We start from the raw sequence: 20401 nt of genomic DNA on the forward strand, positions 1-20401 counted from the left end.
GTTTTGAATTTTAACTATTTGAATTTGGAGAAAAAAGTCAACTCCATGACTGTTATAAGGTTCCTCCATCATACCTACAGTCAATTCATACTTACTTTCATATTTAAAAAATTAACTATAAGTTTATTCACTTCTATGAAATTATATGGAACAAAGTCACAAAGATGTACCTCTACTTTCGTGAGTGTACTCCTTAAATTTAACACTTTTATGAACTGGTATCAAATTCCAATTCTGATTGTAAATCTAACACTTTTAGATGACCATAATCAATGGCCAGTTAATCATGATTATAAGAGCAAAAGTGCTAAATAACTCAATCAAGATAATAGCATCAATTAGTCAAGAAACCAACACCAAACAATCATAGAAAATTTAGCCAAATACCCAAGGCATATACTTTAAAATAATATCACAAACACAAAATTCAAATCTTGCATTAACAAACTTAGAGTTCAATAAAATGAAAAAAATATGAAAAAAGAGAACCCTTGTCACTAGATCTTCTTGGACTTCTCTTTCTTCATCCCCCTTGACCTCCTTGTTGAACCAATACAAACATGGATACATCACAACTAACTTACAATACTACACTAAACTATACTAAATCAAGAGAAAATAAAGTGAGTTACATTTGTTAAGGGTTTGTGTCACACAATCCTTTGGTTGTTTTTCTTCTTTCTCCAAACTCTCCTTTTTTTCCCAAGCTAACTTGAACTAACTACCCTCAAACTAGAAGAACTATGTAATATATGTTCTTGGTTTTGCATTATTGGAGTCAAAACGTCAAAAAGAGAAGCTTGTAGAACCCCCCCAAAAATAGGTACAAGTTGTCCTTTTTTGTCTTGCCAAAGATGAAGAAAGAAAGAAAATTCATGCAAATTAGCAACTTGCAACTGCCAGGAATCCCTTGGACGAATCCCTAGAGGGATTTTCCTAGAGATTGGGCAGAGCAAGTGCCAAACAACTCACTAGCCTCAAATCGTGAGCGGTTTCTTGATGGTTTCTTCTTCTTCTTTTCCTTTTTTTTCTTTTCTTTTTCTTTGCACCACTTCTTTTAGCCATTGTTGCCACTCTCAAGCTTATAATCTTTACTCATTTTTGCTTCCAATTGAACTTGATCATTTTACCTACAAAAACAAAGAAATTTTGCAAATAAAATAATAAAATCACAACAAATTCATCTATCAACTCAATGTGCAAATTAGAGACAAAATGTGGACATCTTATACCATTTAACCTTACAAATTGACTCAAAAATAATATGAAACCATTCAAAAATATTACAAATTTAGCCATTATCACTCTCCCACACTTGAATCATTACTTGTCCTCAAATAATATCAACAAACCACTCAACCAATGATCCAAGTGCCTAACCAAATAACATGCTTTGTTAAATTTAAATCCTATACCTCAATAATTAGCCATTATGCAATCATTCAAATTATACTAAATACTCATAATATTTAGCAAAGCGGAGACAATTATACTCGAATTTAACCTTATTCAATTCAATCTCTCACCCCCAATCTAATTCCACAAATAAATGACTCATACAGCTAAAAGATAATGAACACTATTCTACAATCGCTTTTTTCTCAAATTTTAAGGTTAAAGAGGAAATTACTTGCACAAAATATCAACAAATACTTAAGTTACAAGAGCATTATTTGACGCAAAGATCGACACTTATGTGAGGACCCCCGGTTACTCAATACTCGCATACTCAAATCACTCAACTACTCTTAATTCAAGTACCTTTTTACGCGAAAGTCGACATTTTTAGTTGAAAACTCCCAGTTACTTAGTACAAAAATAGTTCGAGTAAAACTCTTGTTTTACACTCTTTTTCTTTCTTTTTTTTTTCTTTTTTTTTTGTTTTCTCCCTTTTTTTGAAATTTTTGTGAGGATACGTAATCTGTCTTAAAAGCAATATATATAGAGTAGGAAGAGTACCACTTAATTAACTGTATCAATCACTTAATTGTAGATTTAAGTAAAAGGGAGAAATCTCATTAATTATGCAAATATAAGCATAATTCTTCCTACTTTCCTAAATATACTTTCTAAAATGCAAGAATTCTAACCACATAATGACTAATTCTTAGGATCATAGGAAATGAATCATTCAAAAGTACATTTCAAAATTCAACAAGTAGGGAAATTAACTTCTTGAAACAAATTTTTGTTGCCATTATTCAAACATTTTGGGCCATAGTGAAAATTTGAAAAAGATTTTGAAAAAATTTTGACAGATTTTCCCCTTATAACTGGGCAAAACTCCTTGCCAACAAACCTAAATTTTAAAAAATTTTCAACATGGCAGTATTTCCAAAATATATTCCAACATTTACAATACAATTTTAGTCAACAATCATCATCACAAAGCCACAAAAAATTTACACCTGTTCCTTTAAACCTATTCCTCTCCCTTATACTTAAAATTCACATTGTCCGCAATGTGAAGGATAGAAAAAGGATAAAATGAATAGCAATACTCCCCTATTTTGAAGCAATTGACAATCAAGACCATGTGACGATGTCCTATCATTCCAGCAACCATACCAAGAAAAATGAAGTTCAACTAGAGCGAGTAGTTATAGTTCAAGTAAAACAACTAAGAAAAAACACGCTACAAGCAACATCAAGTTTCACGAAAAATGTAAGGGATAATTGCAGAAACCTCCCCTGAGTTTTCTAACACTTGCACTGACCTCCCCTGTGGTTTGAAAAATTACACTGACCTCCCCTAAACTTACTAATCCTTTGCAAATTCAGTCCAAACGATTAAAATATTATTTTAGGGAGTGAAATTAGAATTTTGTACCAGATTTGCCCTTTGTGCTATATGTCCAATGAAAGACAAAGTACTACAAATCAATTTTAGTACTTTCAAATATTTAATTTTTCTTAAATACAAAACCTACCAGTTTTCCTTCCGTAAAAATATTAATGTAACACTTTTTCAATTTTAGTTACAAACATTTATGTATTTAACATAAATTAAATGATTCAGAATAAAATTCCCATAAAGAACCAATACTTTACTCATCTAATGGATGAAAGTCATAAAGAATTAATACTTTATGGGCCATTTCTTTCTTTTAAAAATATTTATTTTATATTAAATAGATAACCTACCGATTTCCTTTTTGTAAGAATATTACTGTAACACTTTTTGAATTTTACTTACAAACATTGATATATTTATCATAAATTAAATATTTGAAAATAAAATACTCATAAAGAGCCGGTACTTTAAATAGGTAATGCGTATTTGCCCATAAACTACACCCCTTAAAGTTTATTAATTGTTAATTGATTTGTAGTACTTTGTCATTCATTGGATATGTAGCACAAAGGGCAAATCTGGTACAAAATTATAATTTCACTACCTAAAACAATATTTTAATCGTTTGGATTGAATTTGCAAAGGATTAGTAAGTTCAGGGGAGGTCAGTGCAAGTGTCAGAAACCTCAGGGGAGGTTTTGCAATTATCCCAAAATGTAATGTCAAAAGATCAAAGTCAAGAATGGTTGAGATGCACTTTTTTCCCATGAATTATTTCATCTCCATGCTAAGATGGAGGTGAAGTTGGAGTTTGTATCCTAAGCCGCTTTTCCTCTTGTGCGTTCTCCTCTTATATGTGTTGCTTCTCTTTTCCTTTGGATAATATCGGCATTGATTTTGTAGCAACCTTAATTGAAGAATATAAACTATTAAAGCACCAATTCAAAGTTGCCAAGAAAATTTCAAATATTAAGATAAACACATTCCTCAAAAGAAAATCATCACCCAATGGCATAAATAATTCTAATAGTATGTATTATATCTTCAAAACATCATAATCAAGGCAACTTATGAGCTCTAAAATTACTCTAGAATTTGCATTTTCCATTATACCTAAAATTTGCAATTCACAATTAGTTTCATGTATTGAAAAATAAGCACTTATACATCATAAAAAATGCTATATAAGGCTAACAATAAGCATAATGAAGCTAAACTAATGCCTTATGAAAATTGCCTATTTTCAAAGAATTCAAGGAATGGTATTTTGCATAATTTCTTACATTGCACCAATTTCAACCGTAATAATGAACATGCTTATGGAAGTTAAATAAGCTCAATTAAACATCAAAATAACAACAAACTTCACCAAAAATTCACAAAGAATTCAAACTATGGTGAAATTTAAATGAGCCAAATAAAGTCAAGAAACTTACTTGGGACTTATAAAATGATAAAATACATCCCAAATTATGCAAGAATGCCCAAAAATTTAGCCCCAAGCAGCTCCCGATTGAAAGAAATGAAGTTCTAGAACCCTAAGATTCTTGGCCCAAATCTTCAAAAGTTAGTGTTTTTGATGATTTTTTATGCTTGAATGTTGGTCACAAGATGTTTTTGAGTGATTTTGAGGGTTCAAATAGTAGAAATTGGAGATTTGAAGAAGTGGGTATGTGAGTTTGAAGTCAGTTCAAAGAAGAAGAAGAAGAAAATGAAGGGAAAATGCCATTTTTGCTTCTTAAAATCACTGCCCAACAAGAAATCGCATGCAGATTCGCAGTGGTTTGGTCTGTAGATTGTGGGTAGTATGTTTGGAGAAAAATTTTTGTTGCCCTGGTGAATCCCTGGTTTGAATCCCTCGGGGGTTTTTCTGAGGGATTGTGACTAGTGGCTCAAAATCAGCTCCTTTGTTCAACACTTAGAAAAAATATTCTCCAAATCAACTTCCTCTTGTTTGAACAAGATCATTTTAACACTTAATAATGCAAACACACTTCATTCACCATATTTTGAGCTAAAAACACACACACACACACACACACATATATGTAGATATACATTTTAAATTAGAATTAATATCAAATGCTCAAAATGCATGCAATGCCTAAATTGCAAGTATATGCATGAAAACTACTTTATGCCTTGTCTAAGAGGAAAACTGCAATTTTGACCATTTTCAAGACCTTGTTGATGTTGCAACCTACAAATACATAAAACAAAAATTACACTATATAAACATGAAACACAAGAAAAATACTAAATCATTGGGTTGCCTCCTAACAAGCGCTTTGGTTAAAATCGTTAAGTTTGACTTTATTCCCTCCTTATCAAGGAGGTTTTATCAAAGAGTAATCCACAAACTCAGGTCGTGGTAGATCTACAAAGGGTGGCTCCACCTTATGAGCCTTATATCCATATGATTTGAGAGTCGGAGTTGGCTTACCAATCTCAAGTGCATCCTTACCAATCTCAAGTACATCATAGATATTACCTTGCATTTGTAACACCTGAGAGCTTATTAATGGATCCTTCGCATGGCTTTCTTGGGCAATAATGTCCTTAGAACCTACACTTTCAGTACACTCCTCAAGAGGGGTTAAATACGAGCCTTTAATGCTTGTCTCTTAAGGTTCAAAGTTAGTTCCAAAGATATGATCATGTGAAATGGATATTTCCTTATTGAAACACAAATTAGGTTCATCATTTTCATCAAAATACGATCTACTTTCGTATACAACATTTTCACCATTCACAATAGGGTCAATTTGCATATCACTATTTGAAATAACTTCATACAAACCATGCAATCAGTCATGTATTCTTTCAAAATGTTAAGCTAATTCTTCTACTCTTCCTTCCACCCTACCAAAACAATTGGAAATTGTATTAGTTAGCCTTTCTATATCTAAATTCACTTGATTGGCAAATTTTTCTATAGCAAGCTCCCATTCAATAGCTCCCATTCATTCTTTTTCTTTTCTATGACAGACTCCCAAGACAAAGGTGCATTAACTAACCTTTCAATAGCTAATTCCCAAAATGGTTTAGGCTCATATTAGATAAATTCGGGTTGGTAATCATAAAACTATAGAAAATCATTATAAGCACTTTGATTATCCCAACCATAAGTAGAAGAACTACCACAATTAGGACCCTATTGATCAAAATAAGAACTATAATGCTCAAATTTATCACATTGATCCACATGTTGTGCTTGTATACATTGATAATTAGCATGGCGGCCTCTACACAAGTCATAAATCACATTATTGGAATTTAAAGCATCAGCACTCCTATATTGCTCAATCAAATACATCAAATTGTCCAATTTAGCATTTAGCATGATATAGTCAAATTTAGCATTTAAACTCCTCAAGCCATCATCACAAGACTTACCTGCGGCTCTTCCTTGGTTATCACCATACCTTGCACATTGAGGAAATTGCGGATGATAATTCCAACTTCTCTCCAACATGGTCCGCCCATTTGATCTATCCTTTTCATATCCTAAAAATGATTTTAAACAACTTAAGAGCAAGATTAGTCAAGAAAAATAGATGATAAAAGACGTGCACAAACTAAACACAAAAATAAAAGACAATAACATATAAGATTCACAAAACTCACACAAAAAAGCAACTAGACTAAACAAACTCAAAAAGAAACTAGATTTAGACAAAACGTTAAACACAACAAATGCAATAAATACAACTAAAATCTTTAAATTAATAAAGTTGTTCTTCATACCAATATTGCCACAAATCTTTCCCGGCAATGGTGCCAAAAACTTGACAAGTGCGAAGCATGCATATAATAATTAAGCTCAATCCACAGTCAAGTTTTACATTTATAAATTTTTAAATAACCCACACGAGATTTTTTGCAAGTATATGGGTCATGAGCGAATATAGAGTATTAAGGATCGATCTCTCAAGGAAGACGGGCAACTACCGGCACTTCTAAAGTTTCTCTATTATTTAGACTATCAACAAATTAAAATAAATAAACTAAACTATAAATGGATAGATAAATGCAAATAAAAACTCCTTGAATAATGGAATCCCTACCTATTCATGCTAGTATAACTCTCTAACCAAATGATTACTAAAATCTCGACTAAATTATGGCGTAATTTCCTAATATACGTGATATCCCCTTTCACCGGCGTACCAACTATACCCATAGTTAATTCATACCTACTGTCATGGTTTTAAAATCAACTACAAGTTCATTCACTTCTATGAAATTACATGGAACAAAGCCACAAAGATATACCTCTACTTTTGTGATTGTACTCCCTAAGTTTAACACTTCTATGAACTAGTGTCAAATTCTAATTTTTATTGCAAATCTAATACCTTTAGATGATCATAATCAATGGGCAGTTAATCATGATTATAAGAGCAAAAGTGTTCAATAACTCAATCAAGATATAGTATCAATTAGCCAAGAAATCAACACCAAACAATCATAGAAAGTTCAACCAAATACCCAAGACATATACTTTAAAATAACATCACAAACACGAAATCCAAATCTTGCATTAACAAACTTGGAGTTCAATACAAAGATAAAGATATGGAAAGAAGAGAACCCTTGTCACTAGAAGTTCTTGAACCTCTCCTTTTTCATCTCCCTTGACCTCCTTGTTGAGCCAATACAAATATGGATACACCACAACTAACTTATGATAATACACTAACCTACACTAAATCAAGAGAAAATAAAGAAAGTTACATTTGTTAAGGGCTTGTTTGAGGCAAGACAAAATCCTTTGGTTGTTCTTCTTCTTTCTCCAAACTCTCCCTCTTTTCTCTAGCTAACTTGAACTAACTACCCTCAAGCTAGAAGAACTATGTAATATATGGTTTTGATCTTGCATTATTGGAGTCAAAATGTCAAAAAGAGAAGCTCCTAGATCCCCTAAAAGTAGGTACAATTTGTCCCTTTTGCCTTGACAAAGTTGGAGAAAGAAAGAAAATTCATGTAAGTTGGCAACTTGCAGCTGCTAGGAATCCCTTGGACGAATCCCTGAAGGGATTCTCCCAGGCATAGGGCAGAGCAAGTGCAAAGCGACTCATTGGCCACAAACTGTGGGAGAATCGTATGCGGTTTCTTGACGGTTTCTTCTTCTTCTTCTCTTTTTTTTTCTTTTCTTTTTCTTTGCACCACTTCTTTTAGTTATTGTTGCGATGTCTCAAGCTTATAATCTTCACTCAGTTTTGCTTCCAATTAAACTTGATCATTTTACATACAAAAACAAAGAAATTTTGCAAATAAAATGATAATATCACAACAAATTCATCTATCAACTCAATGTGCAAATTAGAGACAAAAGATGGAAAGCTTATACTATTTAACCTTACAAATTGACTCAAAAATAAAATGAAACCATTCAAAAATATCACAAATTTAGCCATTATCAATAACGAAGGGTAATTTGAGGATTTTTCAGAATAAATTTAGCATACTAGGTCTATGTTGTTACTGAAATGCTAATCATGGGGAGGTAAGTGTAACTTTTTAAACTAGAGAAGAGCTTCTTGAAATAGTCAGAAACCTCAAGGAAGGTTTATGAAATTATCCATAAAGGTAATTACTAGTATGAAGCACTTGTATAGATTTTTGACAGAAGATCCTCTTGTTTATTCTTGCTCTTCCTTCATATTAAATCAAATATTTTAATATGAAATTTTAGCTTTTTTATATCTAGGCTTCTCTACACTGATAATTTTATTAAAAATTTAAGCAATCATAAAAAATATAGCTATTTCATTTGAGACTCCATTGATAACCAATTAAATTGCCAAGAAGAAAAAGGGAATTTGTTGTTCCCTCAACTTAACATTGTATAGGAATATTTAATTGATTGCTTAGTTATCAATATGAGTGAAAGAGAAGAAATTTGTGACCAAGTACGTAAAAAGAGAAGAAATATGTTATAAATTAGTAGTATGAATAAATAAAATAAAGAAACAAAAAAGAAGAAAAGTTTATTTAACTTTTCAATGTTTTTTAATATCAAAATATTTTAGCACGTATTGCACAATTTCAACCCATTTCATATCCAATTTCATCCTTAAACCCCCAACACTTCTATTTGAAACTCAAGAGCTCTAATGATTCAAATTTCAAATTTTGAGGACTAAAATGCAAAGCCAAAATAGTTGGCTAACAGAAATTTGATTTTTACCACTATGAATGGTTGAATTTCAATAAATTGTTCCAAATTTGCTCAAAATTAGAAATTTTCGTGGTCACATTTATTTTGGTCGAAATATTAAAGACCAATTTGGCATACAAACTAAATGTTGGAGACTGAAACAACATTTCTTCCTAAAAATTATGTAAGAAAATAGTTGACAACTATTTTTTTTCATTTACATTAAGTACGTTTTACTCTTTAGCCTCTTTATGAAACAACCTGCCCATTCCATTTCTTATAAATTTATTCCAACAATTTCTCGTTTTTATTGTTAACTATTTCACTCTAGTAGCTTTAAAACATGGTGGAATTGTCAGCAGGCAAACTAACATCATGACCTGGCTGCTGATTTGGTTCAACAATTGCATAGGTACAATTCTTAGCATCTGAAAAAGCTCATCAGGCCTCAAAATTGCATAAGCTTGGCTGCATGAAAGAAGCCCAATTTTAAGCATATTGAACGCCTCTAGTATTGTCAAATCTCCATTTAAATTGGCAATTCTAAGGAGGTGTGCCTGCATACAACAATCAGCCATTTAAATTGGATTGCTTCTGATGTAGTCTGATTTGGCTATCGAGTTTAAATCTCAAATAAGAAAAATAGATTTGGAAGGCACAGATTAGATTGCATAAGCCTAAATTGGACAACAAAACCCTTTAGGTTACTATGAACTCTCTCCATGTTGTAATTGGTCAATTCTCTATTTTTACCTTATTAATTGTCTTATTAGACAAATCCGCAAGGCTTTCTTTCAATAAATACAAAAGGATGAGCAACTTCTCGAGGCCCAAACACTTTTATTAATCACATATAGAACAACACAAAAGGCAAAATAATACACAGGAGATGAAATGAATTTTTTGCTTGGAAATTACAATGCTCTCAAGAGTGAAACCAACTAACTATAGGCTTCTATATTACAACTAAAAATTTTGAATTCTAAATCTAACTTGGTTACCATAGCCCAATTCTAATTCTAATACCAAAATATGACTTAACTCGATTTCTTAGATCAACTTTGACACTAAATGTAATCTAGTTACCATCATAAATATTATTCTAAAACAACTAAAATTGGCTTGGTTTATTTCTTTTTTTTTTTCAACAGGTTGTTATAGATCCATGAAGCATTTATTTGGCGAAAATGTATAATAAAACAGAATGTAAGGGCTTAAAGTTAATTAATCCCGAAGTGCTCAGAATGGGACCAAAATACCCAAATTGGCCACTGGTCTCGGCCATGCAAGCAAATAGTTCCTTGATACTTATCCTCCAGTCCCAAGTAAATCAAAATGGAGCTTACCGAATGCATGAAAAGTTTGTGTGATTCAAGCCAACTGCAAGATCCTTATGCTTCATGTAACTGTATAAACACAGATGCATATTGCCATCAGAGAGCAATTTTTCATCAACTTCAACTAGTTATAAGCACAAATTCATACGATTTGGCACAAGAAGCTATTGTTTCCCGCATGTTCCACCATTTCGACTAGGAGGCATGAATGGTAACACAAACTTCTTTACTTGCCCATCTCGATATATATCCAAGTTATTAAACACTTAATTGATTTAATCTTAGCTTGATAAGATCAGAGGACATTCTTTTATTTTATTATCATTCTTTGCTACATCAAGAATCTTTTCCATTTCTTGCTCTGTTTTACAAAATTTTATTAGGAATCTTTCTCATTTCCTGCTTATACTCTATTTTGTTTAATTCTATATACAATTTAAAAGGAACTATTTGCACCGTCACAATAGTTCTATTAACTCTTTCAAAATTCTAATTTTCTTTGTTCTTTGACTCCTTGAACATGTACATGTTGTTATAAACTTATTTGTCACCACAAATGCAAATAGATGTTCATTCATTGTTCAATCGCCCCATGCTATTATAGTAATGATACACTACTTTCACTCGGGTCAAACAAATAATCTACTTGAAACAGAGACAGATGCAGTGCAAAGCATCTTTGATAAATCTTGCCTAATGTATATTGGCTCGCTGACAAAAGTTTTTACGTCATCCAAAAAAAAAATAAAAAAGAAGTTTTCTCACCAATCATCCTAACACATTCCTAATTGGTCAAGTGTTCCCAAGAATGTACATTATTCAAAAGGGGGAAGTGAGAAATCAAGTTTCTGCCATGAAATCAGTTATACCCTTTAGCTTTTGCTGCATCAACTGAAGCAATACATCCAGACTCAGCCATTACTTTCTAGTGTCAAATTCACTGACAAGGCCTTGCTGTTGATCTCCAAACTTTCAATCTTGATGGTGCCAGGAACAGGACATATCGTCACCTTGATGATGAACCCATGCTAAGGCAATCAAGGATGTAGTACAACAGCTTGTTATTGCGCTCAACACACTCCCTCTGGAACCTTGGACGGTCTACAAAAGGTAGCATATAAGTAATTGTTAGCCTCAAAATCCTGGGGACAAATTGTGTCAAATGCAGATGTGTTTTTTCAATATCTAGAAAAAGAAAAGACATGACTCATGCAATCTTTCATTACTATTCTTTAAAACCTCCAGATATCAATCCATCCACATACCAAGTAAAAGCAAGAAAAAAGGCCAAAAAAATTTGCTGATAAGAACAATATATGCAATATGTATCAGTGTGCTGCCACACGGTCACAACAAATAACAACAGAGCTCAATGACAAATCTAAAATGAACTTTGCTGCTTCCCAAATCAAAACCAAACTAAGTTTCTAAGTGAAAAAATGAGATTAGAATGCAGAAGATACTATGCTAGGTCCAATGTCTGATCCAAATCTCCGCTTTTGTATGTTTCCATCTCTGAGACAAGAAAGTTTCCCCATTTGATAGTGTGTGAGGCAAGATAGCAGAATGCATATTATTGTAGACAGAGACAGAAAAATCAACTAGGAAGAAAAGAAAATACTTTTTTTTTATTTGATAGTGTAGTAACCTTTGGTAGCTCAAACTAAAGACAGCAGACTGACTTATTAATGTAAAACAATATGGCAGGAAGCAAAACGAGAAAATACGTAAATTTTTCTCTAGTACCAGCCAACAACTAATCTTCCTGAAATCCTTTACTAACAAGGACTTGGATTTCATGTAGGTTAGAAAAAGAGACTTGAGATCAAGTTCAACCAATAATACAAAATTATCTCAGAACCAAACACACATAATCAAGAGAAACTTATCTGCATTATCTATTAAGTCTAATGAAACCATGAACTCACTGATTTGCAACTCTAGAAAGCAATCTATGGGTAGAGGGAAGGGAAAGCAACAAGACTCAAATTACAGCTTGCAAGCAAATAAGAACTACATGTGAATAATCCTTTTCCCGGAAGACTGAATGGTAAAATTCATATGCCAAGTAACAACCTCATTGGAAATTGAAGCATGGTCAGGAGAGAAAATCAGAACCTGTGTCTTAATAGTAGCCTTCGATAGAATGGCCTCAACTGCTTTCATAACCTGAAATATCCCATCACAGAACATATAAAAATCAGAAGCTCATATATTAACCCATCACAGAAAATACTTTTTTATCAACCAGGCAGATGGCAGCCTAAGCAAAACCAAATATGCAACAACGCATCTATCAGAAAACACACGCATATATACAAACCAAATGCTGTGAATTAGCCAAGGCAGGCAAACAAATAGAAGAAATCAGAGTAAACTTACGGCTGCAAAGACATTAGCATCAGAACCCCGAAGAACACCCAAACAAGCCCACCCAATGTCAAAATCCTGAAAAAACAGAAGATGAATCTATCAGAGGCCCAAAAGTAATCAAACAGGCATGAGATGTGAAAATAAGGGAACCAACCAGGAGAAATCCTGTGGTGATTGCTATAGATTAATCGAATTCTTGGACCCGGGAGTTGAAAGGGAAGCAGCTAAAAGAGGCGAAAGAGATAACGAAAAATGATTACAGGAAGAGGAAAAGTAACAAGAGTCCTATGATCTCTCTATTGAATGATTAATTTTTTTTTTAAAAAAAGGATGAAAATGTCATAAATTTGGTCACCAGATGCACTTTTACTCCCAAATAAAGATGAAGAAGCGTACTATCAGGATGTACTTATCACATCATTCTAATGCATCCAACTCTTTCCCAGAAATCCCTTCTGAACCAATAGACCAACTCCAGTTTGATTGAAATAAGCCTTGTATGTTGATAGCTCTCCAGTGTCAGCTTCCATGCTTCCCCCCCCCTCCCCCTCCCCCTAATTTCTTCGTCCTCCATATCACACTTAGCAGGCCTGCTACTAGCCATTTTCAGTTCAGCAATCAGCATGCTACACCAAAGGGAAAAAAAAATTTGGTAATTGATTTACTAAATACATATCAAGAATGCAGATTAAAAAACTATCAAAACTGCCCTGGAGATGAACAAGCTAAATTGTTACCTTCCTTTCTGCAGTCTGAGTAGGAGAAGATGAAAAACTTATGTTTGAGAAACTTGGGGAGAACCAACTATTTATGAAGCCTCCATCATAGCTAATGATATCTAATGAGCTTAATAAACATCATTGATAATTGCCTTCATCTTCAAACCCTGTCTGGTCAATGAAATCATCTTCAAACCCTGTCTGGTCAATGAAAATAACTTCTGTCCCTTGGTATTCTAGTAAGAAATGCAACAACAAACGATGCTGTCCTTTCTCCAATAACTTAAGCTATGCCTCCTAAGACTCTGGAAAGCATCACAATGGTATATTTCAGTATGCCTCCAATTATAATAAACAATGAAAGCAAAGAAAAGTTATGGTCTAGTAACTAGTGCAAGAAAATGGGAAAAGACCAGATTCTTTCACAATCAAAAGACATGTTTAACACCAAGTAACTATAAAAATCTTAAAAAGCAAAAGATAAGCTGTAGGAATAGGGTAAAAGTTCACAAACAGATAAAAGTACAGGAAAATGCCCTGTTTTTAGGCCAATTACATGACTCAAGCATACTAGAATGCAAACTTGCACCAATTCCTTGTACTTTTACTAAATTGGATGGAGGTAAGAAAAGAGTTCTTGGGGAGAGAAATGCTGCATTATCACATTTCTGCACAACATACCTCTTGAGCTCTTCTTCTTCTTCAACAACGATGGGGAACACCATGAAGCTGATGTTTCAGCACTATCAATGCTTTTTTGTTCACCCTCTCTGCCTGCTAGTTCATTGTCATCGATTTCTTCTTCTTCACTCTCACTGCTTGCCTGCATGGTAATTGTGATGTATAAACTTCTCAAACTTGTGAAACATGACAAACAACTATCCAAAATTATTGTAACTTGAACAGCAAATTGTATCTTGAATTTTCTTTGCAAATGTTTCTTGATTAGCTTTAATGTTGTCCATTCAGACCAGCAATATCAGTGACAGAAAAATGAAGAATGCGTCCATGTACGTCTAGCATTGCACATCAAATGAAGCATTTTCCAACACATTCAAACAAAGAGGCTAATTGTGTATGCACCATAGCTAATAATTTCCAAATAGAATGTAACAAGTTGAAGTGTAAGGAGTTTTTAAGATGTTCAAAATCTTTCAGTGGTTCAGAGAGGCAGAGGAAATCCAGAATTTTGGTCTCTTCCAATTTGTTCAAAACCAGGCTTTGTTAAAACTAATCTTTGAAGAGAAACCAATGTCTGCCCAAAAGAAGAGAATTACATAGGATGGCCATATGGAACTAGTGAAATTTCATAGAAGAGGCAGAGAATAAGAGACTGAAGAGCAAATATATGTCAATGAGATGCAGATACAAAAAAATTTATATACATACATACATACATACACACACACACACATATATATATATATATATATATATATATATATATGAGTGTGAACTTTAGATTGGAAAATCTCACAGGATCACTTGAAATCTCCTCCGCCAAGTAGATGCCTCTTTGGGGAGTGTATCGTTGTCTTAATAGAGGACACCGATAAACTTCAACACTTGTTAACTTGGTGAGGCGTCTCATGGTGGCCTCGGATGGTAAAGATTGAAGCTTTTTGCAAAACCATAGCTTTAGGGTTTCAAGGGACACAAGGTCTCCAATCCAATCTGGTAGCGCTTCTAAACCTCCAAAGTTGTCCAGACTTAGTGAAGTGAGGGTAGTCAAGTATTGAAGTTGGTGTGGCAGGGACTCCGGGTGAGGCAGCCCTTCTAAGCGAAGCTCACGGAGTGTTGATGCATGTCTTAAACCAGACCAATCAAAATCATCGATTGAGGAGTTATCTGAGGAGAAGGGACTGTTGATGCTCAATCCTCTTAAGCTGGTCGCAAAAGCAAATCCTTTGAACCTACGAGGGATCAATTTGGGACATGCTCTTAAGATGAATTCCTCGAGAGAAGGCGTCTCCTGCAAATTAAGCGAAAATGACACCAGATTCGGGCAGTCCGCCACCCATAGGTACCGCAAAGACGGGCATGACTCGAACATTTTGTCGGGTATAGTGGTCAACCCATAGCAATGTTGAATACTCAACCACTTAAGACATGGTAGGGGGCATTTCTGTCTATTTACTCCTAGACAAATTAGTCTTGGGCAAATTGAGATGGTCAGCCGCTGCAATCTCGATCCAAACACATCTTCTGGCAGCTCCCTAAGATTGTAGCAAGAGGTGATTCTTAACTCCTCAACAGAAGCAGTGCGGTAACCCGTTTTTATACTTGTTAGATTATCGCAACCCCGCACGTCTAGAATTTTGCTCGAGCATGGAAGAGTGGTCAGTTGTGGGCAACGTTGAATCCCAAAATCCCTCAGCATGGGAAAGGCATCTACTTCTCCTTCACCTGTTGTTGACCTCACTTGGTCTGCATCCTTCCACTCTACCAAATTCCACATATCTGCTACACGGAGTTCTTCAAGGACAGGAAAGAATTTTCGTCTTCTAGTGCTGCTGCCTGATTCTCGTGATCTGCCCTCCTCCTCATTAGTAGTAATACCGTAGAATTCATCTCCAACAGATAGGATGTTGTCCAAGCTTATCAAATAGAGACGTTTGAGGGATGGTAGTTGTCCTAATGCGGGGAGTTCACTGGATCTCCTACAAAATTGTATTCGCAACTCCACCAATTTTGACAAATTGATAAACCATTGCGGAAATTTATTACCCATACAAGAATCAATTTTCAGCTTTTCCAAATTTGGGTGAGGTTGGAGACCTTCCAACACATCCTCATCACGGTTATCACTTTCCCGATCCCTACTCTCCCATTCAAACACCAAACACGATAGATTTGGCTTTTCAAACAATTTTGCTTGTTTAGCTGCTTCTTTGCCCTTTACTAGTCCAAGATTTCTTAAATGCAACGATCCTTTAAGATATTTCAAGGCCCCAAGCTGTTCGACACCACAATCCTTCTCTTGGCTTACATTAAAGAACTCTAGAGTTTGAAGACAAGTCAATCGTCCCATCTGCATCGGCATTTTAAATTCTATATGATAATGATAGTATTTTAGATGTCTCAAGCTAATCAAATCGCTCATCCGTTTTGGAAAACCACCTTTAAGTGCACCATCGCTCATCGTTAGTGTCTGCAAATTATATAGCTTGCAAAGAGAATCTGGCAAACTTTTGATTCTAGAAGATGAAATGTCGAGCAACCGCAAATGTAGTAGTTTGCCAATGGAGCTTGGTAGAAACTCGACATCATCGCCAGACAATCTGAGAACATGCAAGTACTTGAATCTTAAAAGCATGTCAGCAGATATGCCACCTTCTAGATGGAGAAATAACGTGCGAATTGATGTTGGTATTGTCCTTGTGGTATTTTCTGCCAAACCTTCAGAAGAGTTCAATGCAAGGTAGCGATCCTGATTGCTGCTTTTTGGATTGAGAATTGATTTTGCAAAATCATGCACAAGATCGTGCATTTCATAGTACGTTCTCCACGACTCTTCGACTTTTTCCAGCAAGGAATTTTGCAACAAAATCCTCAAATACTCGCCTCCTGTTTCCTCCATCACTCCATTATTCTTTAGAACAAAACCTTCTGCAATCCAATGCTGAATTAGTCCATCTTCTCTCAATTTAGTGTCCTGAGGAAAAATTGCGCAATATGCAAAACATTTCTTAACTGATGGAGGTGATAAATGATCAAAGCTCACCTTAAGTATTTGATTGATTTGGCCTTGGTCTTCATTCAAGAGACTATCGTCCACGATAGATTGCCAATTCTCTTTTCCATTGCTAAGCAACAAGCCTCCAATTAACTTTGCTGCCAGAGGTAGGCCACTACATTTTCTTAAAATTTGCATCTTTATTGCTTCCAATTCCTGTGATACTTCTTCCCCTGCCAGTACCATTTTTCTCAAGATAGACCAACACTCATCATATGATAGCTTTTCTAAGCAATGAGGATGATGATTCATCTTCAGAATTTTAGACACAGCATCAGCCACACGTTCGTCACGAGTAGTGACAAGACACCAGCTTCCTTTGGTTGGATTTAGTCCCTCCAAAGTGGTAAAAAATTCATTCCACAATCCTTGTTCATGATTCCACACATCGTCAAGGACAAGGAAATATTTTTGTCTCTCGAGCTTATCTCCAATTTTCTTAACGATAACATTCCTGTCGTCCACTTTTACTTCTTCTTCTGTCAATTGTACTAAAATGAATTTGAAGAGCTCCATTATTTCGATTTTTCTAGCCACACACACCCAAAATTTGTTTTTTCCAAAGTGACGACCAATTTGTGGATTATTGTAGACTGATTTGGCCAAAGTTGTTTTTCCTATTCCTCCCATGCCGGTCACGGGAATCACAGAGACAACTCTTTCAGCCGGGCTTAACAACATTTCTATTATCTTTGATTCATCCTTTGTTCTACCCACTACATCTAGAACAACAGTAGAGTCAGTTAGTCGGCTTGTTGTGACTCTAGCAGAAGCAGGGAGTGCAGCGTCATTTTGGCACCTGACGACCAGTCCCATGTCATTGGCTTGTCGATTAATCCTTTCAAGGTTGGTGTTGATTTCCCTGATCTCCGAAGCCAATTTCAAACGCAAACCAATTGTATTGAAGTTCGAGAAGAAGAAGCATACCTTCTTCTTGAGTTGATTTCTGTACTTCACCTCCCGACGGAGTTTTTCATAGTTGAGCTCGTCCAGCACATTGTCCACTTTAAAAACCTCTTCTTCAAGCTGATTCAGCCATCGCCGCACCGCTTTCCTATGCATTTTTTCGTCAGCATCATCCAAGAAGTCCTGGATCATTGTAGCAAATTGGCTTAATTTCTCCAAATCCTTTTCGAACACAAGAACCAAACTAGTACGGTCAGTGGCAAGGGAAATAACCGTCCCCAACAGAACCTTAATGGTAGCGCTAACAGCAGCTTCAGCCATTTTTTCTTGCTTGGGATTGGTAGGATGAAATAACCTGATGTCGATGATGGCGATATGGATGCAGGATGCTTTTTGCAATGGGATAAAGGAAGGGATGATTCAGCTTCCGCAGCTAGATCTAGGAACCAAAATCAGTGGAGAAAAGAAGACTTTGGAGTGCTATTGATTTAGTCAATGGTGGGCCTTCGTTGTGGAAAGAATTGAATCATATTTTTTGATCGAAAAGAATATGGGAACTCATAAATGGTAGCAGTAACTGGATCCAAGTAGGTAGTGAAGCTTATAGCATTACAAAGAAACCATAGGAAATTATGCTTGCAAATTTTATTGGGACAAAGGAATTCACAATGCAAATCAATAAACAAAAAGACACGTCTTTTTAGACTAAGCTATTTCGCTTCTTGGATGTATTTAATGATAATTATACCAATAATGAACCCGTGTGTACAGGTTCAATTTGGACGCTTTTGCAATGGAAGTTGCTTGGCATTTTCACCCTTTTGATCAAATGCTAGAGCCATTTAATCTTAAAACTAGTAAGGCTTGGTTGTGCTACATACAGCCAATGCCCACCCTAAAGTGTTTAAGGGTAACAAAATTTGAGGGATTGTTTATGAGTTGAGTGTCATGTGTAAATATATTATAAAGAGTATCTTGATGCATTGCTGGTTAATAAAGGTAAAAAATTCTTGTAATAAAAAGCAAGGATCAGCGCATAAAAAAAATAAAATAAAATTGATAGGAAAAATGTATATTATATTTGGTGGTAATTCCAGTTGGTTTATATAGGTTTAACTGGTGCTAAATAAAATAAATAAAGTGACTAACCTGGGGTAAAGTGATAGGCGAAGCAAAAATCTTGAGTACTGAAAGTAATGCTACAAAAGGAAAACACAAAACATGCTAAAGAAAGTATATGTTACTACAACAAGATATAAATGTATAGATTTGTTGAAGTAAAAAGCAAGAAAAATTGTATTACCAAATGTGAGAAAACAAGAAAGTGAAGAAAGTTTTGTCTCTGCTATGTTAGAATGAGAAGGAAATAAAACAGGAAGGAAATGAAGCATAATAAATGTTGGTAGTGTATGTAAGGGTGTGGACTATACTATTCAAGTTTAGTTGGTTGATAATCATTTCATTTGAAAAGGTAATCTATGAAAACTAAATTAAGCTAGTACTTTGTCATTCAATCTAATGGTTATAAACAGATGAACTACAATTGATAATTCATCAAAAGACTGACTTTCTTGTGAAGGACAATCTAATTTTGAAGAAAAATGTGAGTATCTAATCTGGTTGGGTAATTAAGAAAAAGTTGAATAGTTGAAGAATGATTGCATTATTGGACTAATGACTTATTACAAACAAAGCAGAGGAAAAATAGGAGAACTAGGCAATCTGTAAGCTGGCTTGTTGAATAATCTAATAATGCAATAAGCTTGGAAAAACACTTTTCTCTCCAAATTAGAACTTATAATAAATAAGCTTTATTGAATAATTTAAAATTTTAACAACATAGAAAATAAGAAAAAAATGCAAATCTAATGGTTACCTGGAAAACAACAACAAAGAGCATTTTAATGAAATATAATAGAGATACATATATTTTTGTCATTTAGACGTTAATGCATTCGTTTGATTAAGAAAGGAAAAAATTAATTGTATAAAAAACACATATTAAGGTATAAATGAATTAAAATAGAATTGATAACAAAAATATATAAACATAAAGTCAAATGCTGCCAAATATTTTAATATGAACAAATTAAAATAAATTTGAAACAGAAAAATGCACACTACATTAAGTAATGGTAATAATCTTTTTCTTTATAATAAGATACAATTAGTTTTAAATAATCTTTTTCGTTACATTTGCAAAATAACAAAATGTCAAAGAATATATTGAAAAAATCCATGCAATTTGACGATTTTTAACAAATTCAACTTAATTTGTCAAATATAACTTTAAATGATAATTCATATTGAAATAAAAATAAATATAAACTCAAATAATAATAATGATAATAACGTTGTAATCCGATTAAAACT

The 20401-nt window shown here is 34.1% G+C and overlaps 1 protein-coding gene and 1 long non-coding RNA gene across 2 annotated transcripts; both read right to left on the reverse strand.

Moving 5' to 3' along the window:
• Positions 1 to 10911: 10911 nt before the first annotated feature.
• Positions 10912 to 13054, reverse strand: LOC113781592. Its single transcript, XR_003469638.1, has 3 exons — positions 12677 to 13054; positions 12413 to 12463; positions 10912 to 11395 (listed from the first exon to the last, which is right to left on the reverse strand). It is a non-coding gene; the product is annotated as an uncharacterized LOC113781592 (long non-coding RNA).
• A 221-nt stretch (positions 13055 to 13275) lies between these two features.
• LOC113765990 (putative disease resistance protein RGA3) lies at positions 13276 to 18349 on the reverse strand. Its single transcript, XM_027310224.1, has 4 exons — positions 14864 to 18349; positions 14068 to 14209; positions 13405 to 13691; positions 13276 to 13293 (listed from the first exon to the last, which is right to left on the reverse strand). The coding sequence occupies exons 1-3, from the start codon at positions 18347 to 18349 to the stop codon at positions 13684 to 13686; spliced, it is 3636 nt and encodes a 1211-aa protein (XP_027166025.1). The 3' UTR covers positions 13276 to 13293; positions 13405 to 13683.
• Between the last annotated feature and the right edge of the window lie 2052 nt (positions 18350 to 20401).

This window comes from Coffea eugenioides, chromosome 1, assembly GCF_003713205.1.
Source record: "Coffea eugenioides isolate CCC68of chromosome 1, Ceug_1.0, whole genome shotgun sequence".
Taxonomy (NCBI): Eukaryota; Viridiplantae; Streptophyta; class Magnoliopsida; order Gentianales; family Rubiaceae; genus Coffea; species Coffea eugenioides.